General features: G+C 42.3%; 1 protein-coding gene across 1 annotated transcript; it reads right to left on the reverse strand.

Moving 5' to 3' along the window:
* Window positions 1–1,395: 1,395 nt before the first annotated feature.
* Window positions 1,396–19,340, reverse strand: LOC124283032 (DNA replication ATP-dependent helicase/nuclease DNA2-like). Its single transcript, XM_046719043.1, has 15 exons — window positions 19,210–19,340; window positions 18,750–19,028; window positions 11,129–11,314; window positions 10,755–10,886; window positions 10,122–10,234; window positions 9,073–9,217; window positions 8,706–8,785; window positions 7,998–8,050; window positions 7,010–7,058; window positions 5,871–5,986; window positions 4,926–5,054; window positions 3,585–3,778; window positions 2,191–2,455; window positions 1,640–1,732; window positions 1,396–1,458 (listed from the first exon to the last, which is right to left on the reverse strand). The coding sequence occupies exons 1-15, from the start codon at window positions 19,338–19,340 to the stop codon at window positions 1,396–1,398; spliced, it is 2,028 nt and encodes a 675-aa protein (XP_046574999.1).
* Window positions 19,341–21,707: the final 2,367 nt, after the last annotated feature.

Consider the following 21,707-nt stretch of genomic DNA (forward strand, 5'->3'; position numbering starts at 1 on the left):
AACACTGACCCCAGTATAAACCCACCTTATTGTTCTGCGAGTGGCTGCTGCGGACGAAGGACATGATGATGACGCTCTTGTCTCGGCCCTGGTATTGGTCGACAGTGTTGGCCTCTACAGCCACTAGGTGGCGCTGGTGAAGCAGCTGTTGCAGGAGTTTCACCTGGTGGCGGTACGGTGCAATGACCCCAATGTCATCCATGGACAAACCACACTGTAACACAAGACAGGTGTTAATGAGGCAGCACCGAGTAATGGGTGTTAAGTCTCCTCAATTGATACAAGCATGGGATAGATACATAGTAGATAGATGGTAGATACAGTGGAAACCGCCTAAGTAAAGACCGGTTAACTAAACAGACCTGATATGTAAACACTTTTCTTTGGTCCCGGCAAATTTCTTCATTAATTATCACTATTAGCGTTCGGTTAACTAAACTCGGATAAGTAAACAATACTGATTAACTAAACGTCTTTTCACGGTCCCTGAAAGAAAATTACTTAATAAAAGAGACTGGATAACTAAATTAGCGATCACCACATAATCCGACATGAGGGGCAGTCGTGTCAGTCTCCAGTCAAACAAACATCCTATGTACAGCTCGCTGGTGTCATGCAGTTGACAATACACTGACAACTGGAGGCCAGCCCTGATAAGTTGTTCATTGTTACATATGCATACATATACATGCATATGGTTGTCATTTGCAGGTTTTGATGAGGTTGGATAAGTAAAATACCCGATAAGTAAACAATTTTGGCGAGTCCCTTGAAATTTTACTTATCAAGTTTCCAGTGTACATGGCAGATAGATAAGGGCAGCACCTTGAAGAGAGAGAAATTTGCTGATAAAATGCCAGTTCCAATTATTGGACTAGTTAAAAACTAAGCCATCTATCGATATAATTAATACTGATCAAAATTAGAATGCAATGACATGCACAAGTCTAATCAGTGAATCTGACCACCTGTTAGTCGCATCTCATGACCAACATGGGCTGTTGAAAACCAGGTCTAATCTTGTCCAGTTCTACCTTCACAGGTATTCAAACCACAAGAGATAGGGAACCGTTCATAATTTCTGGCTGGAGGTTGTGATGATGATTGTTATGGAGGAGCATGCATGTGCATGACCCCATCAGAGAAAAAAAATATAATTATGTACAAAGTCACTGGCGACCCCCTGGTACATGTGTACAAAATTGATGACTGTCCCTACCTCCCCCAGAACAAAATGGGTGAACGCCCCTTAAAATCATCATCACACACACCCCAAGCCATATATTATGACATGTTGTTTGATTAAGCTGCTTGATAGGAAGATATGACACATATGGAGGACCCAGCAAGTGAGTTGGGCTTAACACAGATCAGTATCAGTCATGGCAGGTGAAGTTAACGTGGAAGGAAAGCCTGCAGGAGAGATGCAGGTCTCAGACATTTACTGGTTTGGGGAACCTACAAACACAGGTATAGTGCTTACAAAATACGACAGAGGCAAAGATGGATTCAGCACAAACCCATTATCTTCTGACATGCCTGTCTGACGCAGGTCTGCTCAACGAATTGTGCAATTTGTGCCCCCAAAGGTACAGGGTTTGGTTGAGGGTAGTCCCTAAAGTGAAGTACTGCTACTCACCTTGACCAGTGATGCCACGATAATGAGGACCAGCTCAGCTTCCACTGTGTTCTTCAACATTCCCTTACCGTCCGATGCCTCAGGGGCTGGCACCTGCAACAGTCTTGGACATTAGAATACCTCACTGTACCCTTGCCACAGAAACATGTACACTCAAGACATTACAAAGCCAGTCAGTGAAGCGAAAATATGAAACGACAACTTTCCAAAATTGGGTTACGTGACGTAAACCATAAGTATAAACTGAGCTGATTAGTTTAACGTATGACATCTACCCATTGACATAACTTTAAGCAAGGGCCGAAGATTCCTATCTGCCCAGCTATGTACATGCTAATTGAATGAGACAGCATCTTGTGAAAATATTTCGTTTGAAAAACATGCAGGGAACCAAACCCAGGTCTTCAGTGTGACATGTAGATGCTTAAACCACTAGGCTACCCTATTGCTCATATAAAAAAAACCCCCAAAAACCCAATCCATCATTATGGAAAATACTTTGTTTATGCTATAACTTCAGTTATTGGCCAACTCTGTAAAATGACCTTCACCTTGTTGGTGTCCAGGAAGATGGCCGCCTGCTGCAGATCGGACGCCAGGACCTGACTGAGCCAAGGTCTGGTGTGGACTGTGGGTTCAGGTAGCACCAGGCAGGTCTCGGCCACCTCGCTGCTCCCACACTGCAGGAGACCCCCGTACATCAGCTCGTTGCTCAGGTGCATGATGGTCTTGTTCATACGGTACTGAAGGTTCAGGTCGAAGGTTGCACCAGCGTCGTCAAGACGAGCAAACAGACTCTCCCCCATACCTAGTTCCCTGCAGTAAATGGAAGAGATTCATGACGACATGGCTTTCCACGATTCAAACTCAGTACTTGTCAATCTCACGAATGTGTATATAGCAGGGCAGCCATGGCATTTGCACCTTGACAAGGGCAGTACCTGCAAGCCAAGTGCAACCCTACTATATACACAGAATCAACAGCACAACTTGCAAAAACAAAGGCAACCGTATCCAAAACAAAGGCAACCCTTACACACATTGGAGGCTGCTTCATGGCCAGGGGTGGAAATAACCCATTGCCCGACGTCCGAGTCCAGTGTTTTTTTTCTGTCGGGCAAGCAAATTTGTATATCACGATGTACCGGTCTCCAGTTGACTTTCCAATCTTAATAATGCTGTTTATTTACAAAATCAACACAAAAATGGCCCGTATAGTGGAAAAATTATCAGGGCAAGTGATTTTACATGTGCCATTTTACACTAGCAATTTTAAAGTTATTTCCACCCCTGATGGCAATGATTTCTCTAAAAGTAAGACACAACTTTCAAACAGATCTATTTGAACATTCTTACTTGATTTCACAGTCGAATGACACCAAAATAGTACATCAAAATACACCGTTGTAACACGCACATTCACACATAAGTGGTTATCTCAAGTTAAGGCAACATGATCAGTTGAAATATATAGCATAAGATAAATTAACCAGCACAATAAACCATGGAAGCCAAATCCAAGGTCTTTTCCCAATGAACTGGTTTTACATTCTATGGCTTCACAAGTCAAATTTAATTGTACGACTATCATGGCTTCAATGTCAAACTCAAGGCCTGTGTGATTGTGCAAGTACAACCACAGACTCAAGCTGAGTGAGTGAGTGAGTGAGTGAGTGAGTGAGTGAGTGAGTGAGTGAGTGAGTGAGTGAGTGAGTGAGTGAGTGAGTGAGTGAGTGAGTGAGTGAGTGAGTGAGTGAGTGTGAGTGAGTGAGTGAAGTTTTACACCACTTTTAGCAATATTCCTGCAATATCATGGCAGGGAACACACTTCACACCTCGTACCCTGTTGGGAATTGAACACAGGTCTTCGGCGTGACAAGCAAATGCTTTAACCACTAGACCACTCCAACCCCCTTACACTGTGTGACAGTAAGCCACCACTCACCGTGCCTCCCTGCTCTGTACGACTGGAGGCAGCTGTTTGGGATCCCCGACCAGCACAAACCGGTCTGCGGCAAACAACGGCCCGAGACAAGCTGGCTGCAGCACCTGCGACGCCTCATCTACAATACACACGTCAAACCTGCGCTGTGAGAAGATCGGGTGGTTCACACCCAGGCAGCTTGTGGCAACTATGTTCTGAAACAAACAGACAAAGAAGTAGAGAATGGCCATAATCAGAACTGTCACACGGTAACCACAAACAGTAATGACAAATCTGTATATTTTCAGGATACGTATATGTGCATCTTCCTTGCAGTGTTCCAGGATAACAGGATGCCAGGAGTAAATGCTGAATGGTTGTCAGATAAGTTGGATAAAGAAAAGTTATTAATAATTTACTTTCCATAAGTTTTTCTTGTTTCCATGCAAACAACAAATAGCAAACTATTCTACATCATAAGTATAAGATTAGGCCCAAAGTTTTTATGCATCAGTAGATACGAGGTGTGGAGTTATACATGAGTAAATAATTTTATTACCGACAAACTGACCAGAAAGACATATCCAATCCATTAACCTACTCTATTTAACCCATAAATAATTTCAGTATCTAAAGGCTTAAACCCCTGGATGAGTTTTTTTCAGACGCACATGTCATAAGGTCTTAAAAGTGAATGTTGTACAAGAATTGTGTGTGATTTATTTTTACTTTATTCTATATCAAAGTGGCATTCAGGGGGTTAAGGATTTGTATCAGAGATCTTCATATTGTGGATACAGACAAAGTAAATGTCCAAAATTAAATACAAATTTACAAAGGCTCTCATCGACTAATGATTCATAAAATGTGCGCTTCAATCCATTCTTCACTGGCTGACGCTGCTGATTAGAGATCTTTATATTGTAATTGGTAGGGGTGGGTATTGCAGAGAATTTTCATATTGCGATATATTGCAATGCGAAAGCATGTATTGCGATATGTATTGCAATATATTGCATGAAGTATTTGTAAACAAAAAACTACTTATAATCGAGTTAATTCTTGATTTATAGAGCAAAAACACAACAAAATCACTAGGCCTGATTAAGCTTTAATAACAACTTTTAATCATGATAAAATATAAATATGAATAATATTTGGCACAAATGAAACGAGGACATATACGAAGATTTCCGAGTGTTACGACGATTTCCGAATGCAAGTCAAAATACTGGTTTTCGATCAGCGTATCGCAATACTTATTGTTTTCATGTCTGAACCGGTAAATACCGGTAAACCGGTTATATTGAGCAGCCCTAGTGATTGGAAAGTGTCCATGTCCAACATTTAGAGCCCACTGACCTGTGATTCATAGAAGGTTCGCAGCTCATGGACGGAGGTTATCTTGGACGTTAGGACCTCAGCGGCGTTGTCATGGAGATCAGGATGGATCCTGCCGAGACGACCCAACCGTAGGAAGTTTACATTCAGCTGGAAAAAGATTACCGTATTTGTCATATTAAGCATCTGCAAAGAAACTTCTCAGCCAGCCTATAAGCTATCTTCACAAGCACCCATACTATGTCTGAAAATCTATATAACAGTCCATATTTTCCTGTGTAAACTTTTACAGATTTGATGCAATGTATGAATGCTTACTAGCATTACTGAAAACGTTTCAGTTTCATCAATGTTTGCCCACAACTACTTAATCTTTGAAAACAGATTAAGCTGAATACTGTCTTCATATGCATACCAATTTGTCAATTAAGGTATTTATTATGGCGGTTATGGTTCTACAACTAAACTGAAAACTAGGGCTGCAACGATTCGGTTCAATTCATCGGAAATTGAATCTGACACCTTAGTTTCGATTTTCGATAGCCATTATCACTACTTCAATTCGATATTTGAATACCTATTGAAATTATTTCAACACAGCCATTTTGAATACCTATTTAAATTATTTCAAGCCAGGATGATTTTGAATACCTATTTAAATTATTTCCACACAGTGAGAATGTGATTTTGACTCAAACTCGAACAGTTTTTAGTGTTGAAATAAGGTGAAACGTGATTGGTTGATGCCGGGTTAATTATCCAATGAAAATTGTTGCTAGTAGACATCGCCAATTTGACCATAGATTTCACGCTGAAAAAGCCTACTCTGTGAGTTTAATGAAGTCTGATGTTTTCACTTGTATAAAGAATCGAATCGAAAATGATCAAATCGAGGGTCCAATATCGAAAATCAAATCGAATCGAGGTCTGGGCGGATTGTTGCAGCCCTACTGAAAACATAAATACCTTGTTGAGTTTGAGCAGGATGTTGTCGACAGCGGAGTGGGTGTAGCTGGTCAGGAGGACGGAGAGACCGAGGCAGTTGAGGATGCGGACGAGGGCCACGATGGTGGACGTCTTACCTTCATGAGACATTTACACTCCACTAACATAATACACATGGTAACCATGGTGATATGGGCTCAGAGCTCCATGAAAAATCACTCATCCCATGCTGACAGTACAACACTTGTCCTATACTAACAGTAAAACTTGATAGCAATCGATGTCTTTTTCATTACACAAGCGATTTTTATAAATATATTCCGTACACATTTGTTTTAAACTTTTGGCGTATCTAACCTTTTAAATTAAATAATTGGTACGCAACAATTATTTTTCAAAGCATAATTGTAAATTTTCTATGCGTATTTTACCCGGAAACGCAGCTTATCTGGGCCTCTGTGGGCTGATGTAATTGCACAAAGTTTTAGGCTGTACTGTACTGATTAATTTTTACTTAAATGATAAAATACACCTGCTAGACAGTGGCACTCAGAGTTGGAAACTAATTCTTACTTTTAATGATCTGCAGCAGAATTGCTATCTGCCTAATGATAGAGTTGGTAATCCATTACATAATTGCCACAAGTCTTTGTCTAAAACTAGTGGACTTATTATCATAGGATATTTATATAGCGCACATATCCACGCAACTAGTACATGCTCAAACCGCTGGGTTTTTTTCCCCTCGATCATTGGATGTCAATCTCAAAGGCACATCATATTATCAAACTCAACTCCCTTGGGATCATACAACTCTTGCAGCCACTAGGCGCACCAAGTTATTGCGGCTTTCCAATCCTAATGACTTACAAACACTGAGACATCTAGAAGCTGAGGCCAATATGTTGTAGACAAATGATTTACTGATGAAAGAAGCTGATTTGGTGGACTCAGAAGATGTGTGAAAACTTAATTTAGATTAGATTTACACAAAAACTACATGAATTTTCTTATTTGTCACAATTTCAGTCCAGATTAGACAACTTTTACATGAGGAGAAGCCAGAATAAATTCTGGGCAGTATATTGGTCATTATCGTTATTGATTAGTGAGAGTCCAACTTTAACAGGTTCCACTGTACATGACAAGCTGTTCCTCACCTGTTCCAGGGTAGCCCTTGATCAGCACATAGTCCTTGCACATCAGTATCTGGGACACAAGAACACAATGTGTTCTGAATTCAGTTAAAGAAAACTATCTCATGTCGTAAAAAGGCAAATGTGTTTCACTTGTGAATTTGAGTTCTCATCCATTACATTATTTGTTTTTTTAAGTCTTTGAACGGCATTTAGAAGTGAAACACATAATGAGGGAAGTTCATGGAGGTCAACTTCTGTAACATGATAAACATGACATTCCTTGTGTTCCTCAAGTTGAAATCCATAAATTTCCCCCTTCAATTGTTTAAAGTTGTCCAACACCAAAACCAGCTGTACTCCAGCTTTATGATGTCAGCCTGAATATATTCCAGAATTCTGGAGATTAGGTTCTGGGTCCTTATGCAAACAGAATGGAGATATAATAGACTAGATAGTCAAATTAGCTGTTAAATGCTAAACTACACTATTCCTTGGCCCCATTCCACAAATTGGCATTAAGAAGACAGTAACTCCCTTAACACAGGTACAGTATAGTTGTAGGATTAAGGTGAGTTTGTGGAGCTGGGTCTTCCAGGTGATTTCAGCCTCAAAATGATTGGGTCTGGACAACCGAATCCAGTGATAGAGCATTGATATGCAAACAGGATACTATAACACTGACTGAGTATGGTTTTATGTCGCTTTTTTAGCAATATTCCAGAAATATCACGGCGGGGGACACCACAAATGGGCTTCACACATTGTACCCATGTGGGGATTCGAACCGGGTCTTGATGTGACGAGCCAACGCTTTAACCACTAGGCTACCCCACCGCCCCGGATACTATAACAGGTGTCAACCAAGTCACACTGACAACCCGATCCAGTCAGTCGACTCTTATGACAAGCTTGTGTGACTGAAGGCCAAAACTGGATCTCAGAGTTTCTCAGCCTTTTGGTGAAGATAAAAGTGACAAACATGTACAAGTGAAGATACCAAGATACCAACCTTGAGGATTACAGCTTTCTGTGGCTTGTTCAGGGACTTGAAGATGTGCTTCACTGCAACAAAACGTGTACCATATAATTAGTGAGTGAGTGAGTATGGTTTTACGTCGCTTTTAGCAATATTCCAGCAATATTGCAGCGGGGGACACCAGAAATGGGCTTCACACATTGTACCCATGTGAGGAATCGAACCGGGGTTGGCGACCAGCGCTTTAACCATGGCTATACCCACCGCCCCCAATATAATTAGTAAGTGAGTGAGGTGGGACACTTTAAACAGTACATCAGCTATAAAACATAAGGCAGTTTAGTATAGATGTGAGCCCCAATACAGGTATGCTGTTGTAAGACCAAGGATTAGAATCGGGGTTCAAGACAACTAGGGGACACAAATCTGCAAGCCTACTGGGATGCAAACCCACCTCCCTAAGTCCTGTGTCACTCAGAGTCTTGACCTCATATCCTCAATGCTTCTTACTCAAAATCACAGGTTAGAATTCACACTACAAATGCAGACAGCACACAACAGACAAAAACTTGCAGCATATATTTCTAGATTATAACATGCATAAATGGGGGTAATTTGAAGTTAAATCTCTGGAAATATAGCACACTAAAATGCGTAAAGGAATACTTTACATTCGCCATGATTCCTTTTGAAATTTTGAATGGAAATTTTATCTGAATATCCCGGGTCGTATGAACCCACCTTTCTCGATGGTGCCCTTGGACATTGTCAGCTGAAACTCCGGCTTCTTCCTGTCTATAATGAGCTCTCTTAGCTTCTCCCTAATTGAAAAGATCACACACCTTCAAAGTTAAAACTGTGTACTCAAAAGATCAGTGGTTTCACACAACTAAAGTTAAAACTGTGCACTCAAATGTGTTTGGAAGGTTTCGACCTCCAGTGGTTTCTACATATGAGTATTATTGTGGCTTTCGGTGTTGCACTTTTACCAATATACAGATCACAGTGTCAGTGGAGCTACTATAAAACCAGCTTCAGGACAGCCGCACGTCACCCATACCTAGAGTGTGGTGTGTCTCAAACACGACGATAATGGTCAGCACCTTACCTGGAATGTTGGTTGGTGAGCAGCCACTTTACCTGGGAGAGGTTTGGTGAAGAGGTGGTGAAGAGAGCGTAGGGTGTTGAAGTTGTCACATCGGTCAAGGCGGTAGGTGAGATTCCGCAGCGTTGGGTCCTCGTGAAAGATACCCCTATACAATACCATCAACCATCATTAGAGACATTAGAGGCATTTCCTAATAGCAGGATGACAAGGTCAGTCATCTTCTCCAGCACCATCATGCTTGTAAAGTCCAGGTCCTAGATTTTCGAAGCTCTCTTAGAGCTAAGATAGTCGTAAGTTAACGTTAATGTATGGCACTTACGACTATCTTAGCGCTAAGAGAGCTTCGAAAATCTAGGACCTGGAGTGAGTAGTGATATATCCAACTTTCAATGAATTGACTAAGAAAGTGTAATCCCAAATATATAATATGTTACATTTGACCACATTCTAAATGGCATTGTGTGCTCATAGCTTTCGGCTATGGGTGCCATTCCAATTAATGCTTATCAGAGGGGTACACAAAGTCTGCAGTCTAGACTACCAATTGTCCGACTTCCATTTTGTGGATGCTGCGGTGGCTGAATGGGTTATGCGGCTGACTTTGTGTGCTGGAGATTAGGTGCCTGACTCTGAGGGTGTGGGTTTGAATCCTGGATGGGACTCAACCCAACAAAAGTAATAGAATCTATATTTTACTGAGAAAGTCTAAACCCAAACATAACATATGTTATATCAGTGAATTGCAATTGTTTGCAATGCTACAGCCATATTGCTAAGAATCTGAAACTGCCAATAGCATAGTGAATAGTGGGCATAACAACCACACATTTCAACAGCTGTTATTGGTTATGAATAAAACCTAAATGATGTGAATTTCCCCCTGCCTGAGTGTTGAGATGAGAGTTACCCCCCTTTGTTTGAGGGACAGGAAGGACATGGCAGACTTTGACATTGTGGTGAAACTTCATTCATTTCTGTTTCAGTGACTAATAATCTCATGTGCTGCATTAATAGCTACCTGTCTACAACAATGTCCACTTCAGCCTCACTGATGCTGTAGATGAAGCCGGATGAGAGGACAAGCAGACGGCCATCATCAGAACTGATGGCCACCGAGTCGTTCTTGGAGAAGCCGAGAGTGTGGAGAGGTGCTGGGAACTGCCTGCAGGAGAATACAGATATGCATGCAAGGTGCTGGGAATTGCCTGCAGCAGAGCACAGTTATGTAGGAAAGGTAGGGAAATCCCTGCAGCTGACACTGAGTGATACAGGAAAGGTGTCTAGGCATGGCTGGGGTGTCTGTCTCCCTGAGGAGACTGGTAGTGGTTAGAGCATCCGCCCGGAGAGCGGAAGGTCGCGAGTTCGATCCCCGACCGCGTCATACCAAAAGACGTTAAAATATGGTACTTGTTGGTCCCTGCCTGGCGCTCGGCATTAAGGGGTACAACAAAGGACTGGTTAAACTCAGAGTCAGTATAATGTGTCTGAGTGAGGTATTCATGCTTCACTGCGGCATGGTATCTCAGTGGGCTAGCACTATAAAACCAGCTTCAGTGTGGGCTAGTACAAGCAGCTACACATACACACGCATACACATCCTCATATGAGTGAAATATTCTCAAGCACGACTTTGAACCCAATTTCACCTCACCTCACCTGAGGAGACTGAGATTTCTGCTTACCTGAGATGACTGGGGTGTCTTTTGAACGTAACAATACAGCTCTCTCCCTCGGCAAATCGCTGACTTTCCGCAACATTGGCCATCTTGGTGTGTTTTATCTTCATTCCTGACAAGCAGTCCCCTTTCTTCTCCCTGTCGAAACAAACCATAACTAGTTCACTCTGTGCTCAGGAACAATATAAACAGCAACATTATAACTATTTCAGTCTGTGCTCAGCTATATTACTATTACTACCATTATTTATCACACAAAGTACAGCAACATTCCTCAGTGGACACTGGTATACATATATAACTATGAGTATGACAATACACCCAATACATCCCAGCAAAACACACAGTATTACACAAATATATTCAGCAACAAATCCCACCTGTCGTGACTGCTGCTGCACCAGATGTCGGTGATGTTGCTGCCCCTGGCAACACGACTCTCCAGCTCCAGACACACACACCAGTGCAGGTAGTAGTCAACGTGATGCTGCTGAAGGTGCCCCAGAGTCTCCGGCACCAACTTCTCCATCGCATGTCCGCTGCCACGGTTCACACCCTCAACATGTCTGCAGCATAGGCGCGGTTCAACACTGTAGTCTTATTGTTGTATCATGATTCATGTGGGAAGAGGTGGAAATTAAGTGAGGTACATCTCAGAGTGAATGAGTGAGTGAGTGAGAGTGATTTATTTTATGCTGATATCAGCAATATTCCAGCAATATCACAGCATGGGACACCAAAATTTAGGTAAACATATTATACCCATGTGTGGAATCAAACCCAAGTTTTACCACTATGCTACCCCACAAGCATAAGGGTTGGGAAGATAAAAAGGAATCATGACAGTGGTTTAAGCCGGGATTGAAACTCATCCTAAGTAGATTCTGACAAAACTAAGGCACATAACTTAATGCAAAAGATTAGTGAGAGATCACTGCTCACCGAATACCCAATTTCCGCAAAATACCACAGATTAGGAGTGTCCTGATACTCTCATGTATTAGTACACTGCACACTCACACATGAAATCAATGGTAGTGAAATGCTACATATTAATTAGTTTTCATTAGTTGCAGGGGTGGAAATAACTTTAAAATTGCCAGTGTACTCCGGTACAGTGGCACATGTAAAATCACTTGCCCTGATAATTTTTCCACTATACTGGCCGTTTTCTTGTTGATTTTTAAAATAAACAACATAATTAATATTGGAAAGTCAACTGGACACCGGTACAGTGTGATATACAAATTTGCTTGCCCGACAGAAAAAACCACTGGACTCTGGCGTCGGGCAATGGGTTATTTCCACCCTGAGTTGGTTTTCACGTGGCCAATTAGGGCTCCTTTGCCTTTAGGCAGGAGACCTATTATAATCGTTCGTGCCTTTTTATTATTATTATTATTATTATTATTATTATTTATTCTTCGCCGTATTTTGTAACAGAGCTACAGAGAGCACCGCTGGACAGAATGCCTTGACAAAAATCACCCAGATGCCCACCGAGGTGTAGATATCGGCTTTAAAATCTCTAGGCTGTAGGCCCAATAGCAAAGGGCAGATAATTCAAAATTAATTCAAAATTTCAATTTCAAATTCAAATATCTCCAAAACTAATGCTCCAATGTGTGCCAAAGTTCTTGAGCAGATCGCCAATCAAAATGCCTACAATTTAGCCTGGGCCGGCTCAAATTAAGCTAAAATGCACCGTTTGGGCGCTATTTGGGATTGAAGTTTTGTTGATGTTTTCAGCAAAATCCTGACTGCATACCTCCCAAAATGTGCTGCACTAAAACTACAAGGACTACGGCTTTCAAAGCGTTGCATACTTTGTGTCTATGCATGTTTTCACAGTAGCATCGTCAAATGTGCCTATGTTTATATGATGGCGCCATATTGGGGCTACTTTTGGGCAAAAGTTGTCTTCAAAACTTTCACGGGCTACTTTGCTATTTTGTGCCAAAGCGAAACTTACCACATACAACACTTTAAGCGCTTGTTCTGAAGTTGCCTTTGGTTGTTGAACATTTTCTGTTCTTGGTCCTATGTCAAAAAGTCGCGTGATCGGCGGCCATATTGGATTGAAGATGTTTATCGGAAATTTGCAGATTTTGTTGGGTAGGCATTTTTCGCAATCCATAACTGTGAATGTATGAACTGCAGAGCGCTGTAAATGTGCAGATATACAATATATACCTCAAATATTAATGCCCATAAGCTATGTTGCGATATCTTGATTAGTTTACGGATATCTAGATGTTTGCTTCTGTTGTTTATTTTGTACTAAAATGTATTTTCAAAAATGCTTGGCGTCATAACTATTTCAACTATGCAGCTAGAATCTGGCAGTACATAGTAACTAAGTGTGTTGAACATTTTTCGTTCTTGGGTGTATGTCAAAATGTGTATTGCTTGGCGGCCATATTGGAATTAGTCAGATTCTGATGATACTACATTATAAACAGCATAGCTTCTCAAGTTCTGCACAGAAGGCAGTAAAACTTGGCAGTATGCATCAACATAAGATGCTTAACATTTCGTGTTCTTACATGCATATCAAAAGTTTGATCGTTTGCCGGCCATATGGCATTGAAAATTGCAGAAATGCATTCACGAGTCAAAAGCGGCATAAAACAGCATATAACTCCACCACTATTGCCCCAATCGGCTTCCATATTTGGTATGTGACTTGGTCATGAGATGCCGATCATTTTTGTCTGGTTGTCCCAGGCGATATCTCTAGCCGTTTGGCGCCATCTTGGATTGAAGTTTTCATTTATCAGGTTGCCATAGCAACAAAAGTTGAAATTCAAATGACTTGATTTTTACATCATCGTTAGGCACAGTCAAGGGAATGCTGTGTGCAAAAGCTCAAATCTGTGCGTTTCATAGTTCCGGAGATACTAACTATACAGTATTTTGACGGACAGACATGCGGACAGTAGGCGGACATATTTGTCACTAAATCTGACCGGCGCATATGATACATCGGGTCTGGGCAAAACAGAAACACTAATTCCTGTCACCCTAGAGGTAATAACAACGGCGTCTTAGCTCGCCAAAAAACGTGTTTTTGTCTTGTGACGGACCAGTCAAATGACCTTGACCCCCGTGACCTTGGTGACCTTGACCATTAGAAAGCATTTTTGACATACTATCAAGTTCCGGGGTCAAAACCCCGAAAAACTCAAAAATAACGATTTTTAATTAGGGCTCCTTTGCCTTTAGGCAGGAGACCTATTGTAATCGTTCGTGTTTTTATTATTATTATTATTATTATTTATTCTTCCACCGTATTTTGTAACAGAGCTACAGAGAGCACCGCTGGACAGAATGCCTTGACAAAAATCACCCAGATGCCCACCGAGGTGTAGATATCGGCTTTAAAATCTCTAGGCTGTAGGCCCAATAGCAAAGGGCAGATAATTCAAAATTAATTCAAAATTTCAATTTCAAATTCAAATATCTCCAAAACTAATGCTCCAATGTGTGCCAAAGTTCTTGAGCAGATCGCGCCAATCAAAATGCCTACAATTTAGCCTGGACGGCTCAAATTAAGCTAAAATGCACCGTTTGGGCTATTTGGGATTGAAGTTTTTGTTGATGTTTTCAGCAAAATCCTGACTGCATACCTCCCAAAATGTGCTGCACTAAAACTACAAAGGGCTACGGCTTTCAAGCGTTGCATACTTTGTGTCTATGCATGTTTCTACACAGTAGCATCGTCAAATGTGCCTATGTTTATATGATGGCGCCATATTGGGCGCTACTTTTGGGCAAAAGTTGTCTTCAAAACTTTCACGGGCTACTTTGCTATTTTGTGCCAAGCGAAACTTACCACATACAACACTTTAAGCAGCTTGTTCTGAAGTTGCCTTTGGTTGTTGAACATTTTCTGTTCTTGGTCCTATGTCAAAGACCCTGCAAAGCTACGGCTTTCAAACTTTGAAGCGCCATAAAATTTACTGATCAAAACATCTGTTCAACATTATCCATGTGGATAAAGCGTATGGGAGCTAAAAGGGAAAAAACTGTTTGAGGCGTGCCCCAAATGAAAGAAAAGAGTGCCAAACAAACTGACCCTCAACTCCAGGCAGAACCGCGAAGCGTCGCATAAAAGTCTTCCAACAAGCGTACCAGTCATCATAAATAATGCTTACATTCAAAACCCAAAGTTTGGACAGATTTAAGCGAAATAGGGACTTCTTTATATCACCCGGCGGCCCAGGGATACATTGCGAATGTGTCATAAGTTTCATCGACATTCACGGCGCGGCAGATTACCCGTGCAAAGCATCGCGACAGTCTGAAGGAAGGCGCAAGGGCGATATCTCCTATAAAGAGACTACCACTGCAAAGCGTGGTCCGCGTGCAGATATGGGAGGCGATGTAAATTTCAATTGACAATGGCGAGAGCTAAGCTACACAAAATTAAAATACACTGCAGTACAGGTGCTATTCCTTCATTGTAATTCAATCTTTTGTAAGGGTTATGTCTTTAGGCAGTATTTAAAGATTGTCAATGATTGGCGTTCGGGTCAGGGTAAAAGTTGTAGCTGTGGTCTAAGGGGAAACTCTGGTCTAGCTGAAGTAAAGCTAGTAAAATCGTTCAACAACGACCAGAAGCCGACTTTGCAATGCCGAAGAGTAATCACGCTTTTGCTAACAATTGATTGCTGTTTGCATGGATTTTAAAACTTCATAGGTGACCTGTATCGAGTTTAGGTGTATTTCCAGTATATATACCTGCTCTCGATTCGCGAATTCAGTTGCAACAGATCGAGTGTAACAGTGTAATGGATACTGATGCAAAACTACTGAAGTACCTTAACTGCTGTGTAATCACAAGTTCACTTGCGTGGCGTGAGTGTGAGTGAGTTTAGTTTTCGCCACACTCAGCAATATTCAAGCTGTATGTCAGCGGTCTGTAAATAATCGAGTCATCCGCGACTTGTCAGCTACATGTGGCGTTACATTTAGATTCACATAATGTCAGTCACAGTGAACCTTTCAAATTATATAGTTGAGGCCACAAAATTTTCTGTTTCTCTGACTGTTTGAACAAAGGGTTCTTCTGTTTTGATATTCATGATACCTAAGTGATATTATTTAATGTACGAAAATAGGTTTTGTGATGAGTTTATCGAAACTTAATGACCTCCCAGTACTTCCAGTCGAAGAGCATTCGACTAGCAGTGATATGATTCATATTAACTAATACCATTACTACATTCATGAGATATGTGAGAGATGCAAAAGGCTCCAAAGAAGTAAAGCCAAGGAGCCCTACATCGCTGCTCGCAGCTATATTTTCTTAGATAGTTGTTCTGTAAAAGTTGACCGTAACCGATGTCTGGCTGAGGAACTGCGAAAATGTTGTTAACTATCCCCTTGATATCTTGTAAGCCCATGTGATGAAAATTCATCTTCAGTGTTTCATCGGATGTTATCTGACATTGTTATCTGACATCCAACATAGCCAACTTCAGATAGTTGTACAGTCGTTTGAGTCAGAGAGCGGACCAATGAATTACAAATGTGATCATTGTACCAAAGAATTGCCACATAAATATAAATAGTACCGTTTATCATTTACCAATACCCAACAGCTTTCTTATATTTGAAAATGTTCGGACTCCACCAAAAAGCGTTGTTTAGAAACTATCATCATTGAAAACACAAAGTTGTTATCTGTCGGCGGAGGGGTGAAACGCCAAGAAAGCGGAACAGCCACTATCTCGTCGTGCCGCGGGATACACATGCCTGATGATAAATGAAGTTGAATGCTGGCGTGAAACGGTTGATGATTAAAGTGTAATGCGATTTTTTTTTCGTGCTGAAGCAGAAAGGGCAAACCATATTATGCCATTAATAAATTCGTGGCGGGCAGCAAAAGCTTTAGGAGTATCAGCAAGGGTACTGACAAATGTTCTGGAACACAAACATTGTGAGGGTGATCTGAAAGCAGGTAGAGTTGTGTCAAAATCACACAAATTAAAACATTTGGGCAACTTTCAAAGAACCTTGTAAAGGCAGTCTATCAACAAGCTCTATTCTGAAAACAAATACGTAATGCCGCTGAAAATTTTAAAAAGCATTTGAAGCAGGAACACAACCTCAGAGTATCAAAGTACACACTCTGGTGACTCTTACACTCTTTCAGGTATGCGTTGTAAGAAAATTTAGGGAAGAATAGGTCCGGTACTCTGTGCAGCCCTATTATGTCGTTAAACGAGAAATAATTTTCTCAGGGTTCACAAAGAAGAAGCCTAGCGGGAAGGGTTCGAGGCAAGTGTACTTGGGGCGAGACCTTGGTCAATGAAATGCAGCACACCTGCCAGCAGTCAGTGGGTACCTGATGGGGGTGATAAGGGTCACGTGGCTGCCTCTAAGGGAAAGGAGAGAGACTTATCATTCTCCATGCTGGTTGCTCCAGCAAAGGCTTTTCTCTCCCCAGGCTGCGACTTGGTATTCAGGGCAAAGTCCACAGATAGCAGAGACTACCATTCGAGATGAATGGTGCGGTTTTCCTCAATTGGGTTAAAACAAGTTGGTACCAGCTCTACCAGAGAAGTCTTTTATCGTAATGGACAATGCCCCATACCACAGCTTGCAGGACCCAGACAGTAGAGCCCGACATCGAACAGTCGAGAAAAGGTGATATGATATCATGGCTCGACAAATTTCAGATCGCTTTCGGCCTTCAAAGGCATGAAGCCTCAGCTATATGAGATCATAAAACCCACAAGGTGAACCTTTCTACAAATTTCAGATCGATTAGGCCTTCAAAAGGCAGCGAAGCCTCAGCTATATGAGATCATAGAAAACCCACAAAGGTGAACCTTTCTACAGGGTTGACACTTACATAAATGTAAGTCGCGATATTCTCGATTACCACCCTATCACTGTGACCTTAACCCCATTGAAATGATATGGAATTATTGTCAAAAGGAGATGTTGCCAGATCAAACAGAACTTTTAGATTCACGTGGCGTAGAGGATTTGGTTAAGGAATCCTTAACAAAATCGCGACTGAAACAACAAAACTGTGTCATTGAACAAGGTTTTACTGGTCGGGATGGCTTACAACAGGCAACTGTGGCACCACTTGTCATCCCCTTTAAGTTGTAACTATATGACACTACTGCGGACGAGGAACCGACAGGTCTCCCGGAATAGATTTTGAGATGACTGGCTGTTCCGTTTCTGCGGTTTCACCCCGCCGCACCAGATAACAACTTTTGCGTTTTCAATGATGATAGTTTCTTAAACAACGGAACATTTTCAAATATAAGAAAGCTGTTGGGTATTAGTAAATGATAAACATGTGTACTATTTATATTTATGTGGCAATTTTGTACAATGATAAAATTTGCAATTCAATTGTCCGTTTCTGACTCAAACGGACTGTAGTGTCCAGTTGCGTTATCTTCTTATCTCCCATCTTGAAGATCTATTACGGGATTCACTGATGATCTTGTAATCTCAAACCCTGATGTATCATGAATGGCTCCGTATGATGAAGGGGAAATCTGCTATCGTTGAACGGCGGGACATGCTGACTCTGATTATAATCCTCCCCATGAGTGCCTGCGCGCAGGATTGATGAAAGGTCAAAGTTGGAAGATCGTGTATCTGCGCCAGTTTGTAGAATCCTGGAGAGCGACTGGATCTACTTCTGTGTTAGAATCCTTCCTGCTAGAGATCGCTTAGAAACTGAGTGGAGGCTCCATCATTCAGGCTGCTAACGCTAAGCTGGCGTTTGTTGAGATCCTCCAGGCTTCTAACTTTGCTGATACTTCTGGCCGGTAAAGATCTTGGTGAGCGTAACCCGTTCGTGCGAACCTTCACCTGAGAGCTTGTATAGCTAATATTCGCTTTCGGCATGGGGACTGTCATCGGGAGGGTCTGCTATGCTGAGCTGACATTAAGTAGAGTTCTCCAGACTTGTAACTTCAGTCCCGGTGAAGTTGGACATTTCTCTATCTGAAGATCCATAATGACCTGAGTCTCTGTATGTAGATCTGTATGTAGAGCTGGGTGCGAAGTGAGCGTTCGGTGTGACCGTGTATTCCTCCGTGAGTCTTGAGATATCTCTCTAAGCCTTCCGCGAAGGCTGATCCCTGTGTAATCTCCCCTCTGCGAGATGTGGAGTGCCTGGCGGTGCGGGTTCGATATCTGCTGAGTCCTGAAGTCAATCGGTGGTGATGGTGATCTGGGTCTGTCAGGCTGGCCGTTGTGCGTTGTCCGTTGGCCATCCGTTCTTTATCGATGGGGCTCCGGCTGGAATTTTATGCCTGCGTCATCCGGCCATTTATTTTCATGTGTGTATTTCCTTATTTCGGCCATGGGGCCATCCGTTCAAAGTCCGTCTGTTCAGTTGTCCGTTTCTTCGGTGGGTCGTGGGATTGGCTGTGATCAGATCTGACTCCGGGTCAATGGTCCGGATCCTGGGCCGGCTCACTCCGGTGTTATCCGGCTATTTGTTGGGCTCCGCATGGACCGGTCGGTTGGTTGTGTGTCTGTGTTATTTATCTCCATGGTCTGGGCTCCGCCGGTGTCCACTTCAGGATCCACGGCGGTCCGGGCATCCATTTCCGCTTCTTCCGCTGGTTATCGTGCGGGTTCGGTCGGTCCATGTCTTCTTGTCGTCGATCCTCCGGCTGTGTTGGTCTGTCGGTTCTTCCTGTCATTCGTATTCGTCTATGTGTTGTCCGCTGTCGACCGGCCTGGGCCTGGTCATGTGGCGATCCATCACCCTTCCTTTCTTCCGTGCAATGTCACCTTCACCTTCGATCCGCGTCGTTATCGTTATCGATACCGTCGTTATCGACCGTGCCGTATTGTGGCGTCCGCGTCACCGTCGTCATCGTTCGACGCATCGACGCTGGCGTTACCGTCGTCACCGCTTCGATATCACCTGGCTTCGTATCGTTATCGTCGTCACCTGGCGTCACCGTCGTCGTACGTCGTATCGTCGTATTCTGGATCACCGGTCGTCGTCATATCGTCATCATATCGATGATTATCGACGTCATATGAACTCCACCTACCCCACATCACCCTCCCTACCCCATCCACCACCCCTCCACCTACTTTATCACCACACATTACCTACAACACACATCACCCATAACACACATCACCTACAACACATCACATCATATACACACTTAAAATACACAACATCACCTTACAACACACATCACCTACAACACATCACAAGCATAACACACATCACCTACAACACACATCACCTACAATACACACATCACCTACAACACACATCACCTATAGCATACACATCACCTACAACACACATCACCTACAACATATACATCACCTACAACACACAACATCACTCTACAACACACATCACCTACAACACACACATCACCTACAACACACATCACCCTACAACACACATCACTCATTAAACACACATCACTCAGCAACACATCACCTACAACACACATCACCTACAACACACATCACCTACAACACACATCACCTACAACACACATCACCTACAGCACACATCACCTACAACACACATTACCTACAACACACATCACCTCCAACACACATCACCTCCAACACACATCACCTACAACACACATCACCTACAACACACAACATCACCTACAACACACAACATCACCTACAACACACATCACCTACAACACACATCACCTACAACACACATCACCAACAACACACATCACCTACAACACACATCACCTACAACACACAACATCACCTACAACACACATCACCTACAAACACACATCACCATAAAACACAGCATCACCTCAAAACAGCACACATCACCTACAACACACACATCACCTACAGCATACATCACCTACAACACACATCACCCAGCACACATCACCTACAACAACCTGACACACATCACCTACAACACACATCACCTACAACACACATCACCTACAACACACATCACCTACAACCTGTACATCACCTCCAACACATCACATCTACAACACACATCACCTACAACACACACATCACCTACAACACACACATCACCTACAACACACATCACCTACAGCACACATCACCTACAGCACACATCACCCACAATACACACATCACCTACATCACATACACACACATCACCTACACACACATCACCTGCAACACACATCACCTACAACACACATCACCTACAGCACACATTACCTACAGCACACATCACCTACAACACACATCACCTCCAACACACATCTCCTACAACACACAACATCACCTACAACACACATCACCTACAACACACATCACCAGCAACACACATCACCTACAACACACATCACCTACAACACACATCACCTACAACACACATCACCTACAATACACATCACCTACAACACACATCACCTACAACACACATTACCTACAACACACATCACCTACAACACACATCACCTACAACACACATTACCTACAATACACATTACCTACAAACACACATCACCTACAACACACATCACCTACAACACACATCACCTACAACACACATCACCTACAACACACATCACCTACAACACACATCACCTACAACACACAACATCACCTACAACACACGTCACCTACAACACACATTACCTACAACACACATCACCTACAACACACATCACCTACAATACACATCACCTACAACACACAACATCACCTACAAACATCATCACTCCTGCAACACATCACCTACAGCACATATCACCTACAACACACATCACCTACAACACACATCACCTACAACACACATCACATACAACACACATCACCTACAACACACATCACATACAACACACATCACCTACAACACACATTACCTACAACACACATCACCTACAATACACAACATCACCTACAACACACATTACCTACAATACACATCACCTACAACACAAATCACCTACAACACACATCACCTACAAC

This window comes from Haliotis rubra, unplaced genomic scaffold, assembly GCF_003918875.1.
Source record: "Haliotis rubra isolate DU_JTF1 unplaced genomic scaffold, ASM391887v1 Scf309, whole genome shotgun sequence".
NCBI lineage: Eukaryota > Metazoa > Mollusca > Gastropoda > Lepetellida > Haliotidae > Haliotis > Haliotis rubra.

Coding starts and splice junctions, on each gene's coding strand:
- LOC124283032 (XM_046719043.1), bottom strand. CDS start 19,340: ATGGATGCCCGGACCGCCGTGGATCCTGAAGTGGACACCGGCGGAGCC. Junction 19,029..19,209: donor AATAGCCGGATAACACCGGA/GTGAGCCGGCCC, acceptor ATAAAATTCCAG/CCGGAGCCCCATCGATAAAG. Junction 10,235..10,754: donor AGACACCCCAGTCATCTCAG/GTAAGCAGAAAT, acceptor ATTCTCCTGCAG/GCAGTTCCCAGCACCTCTCC.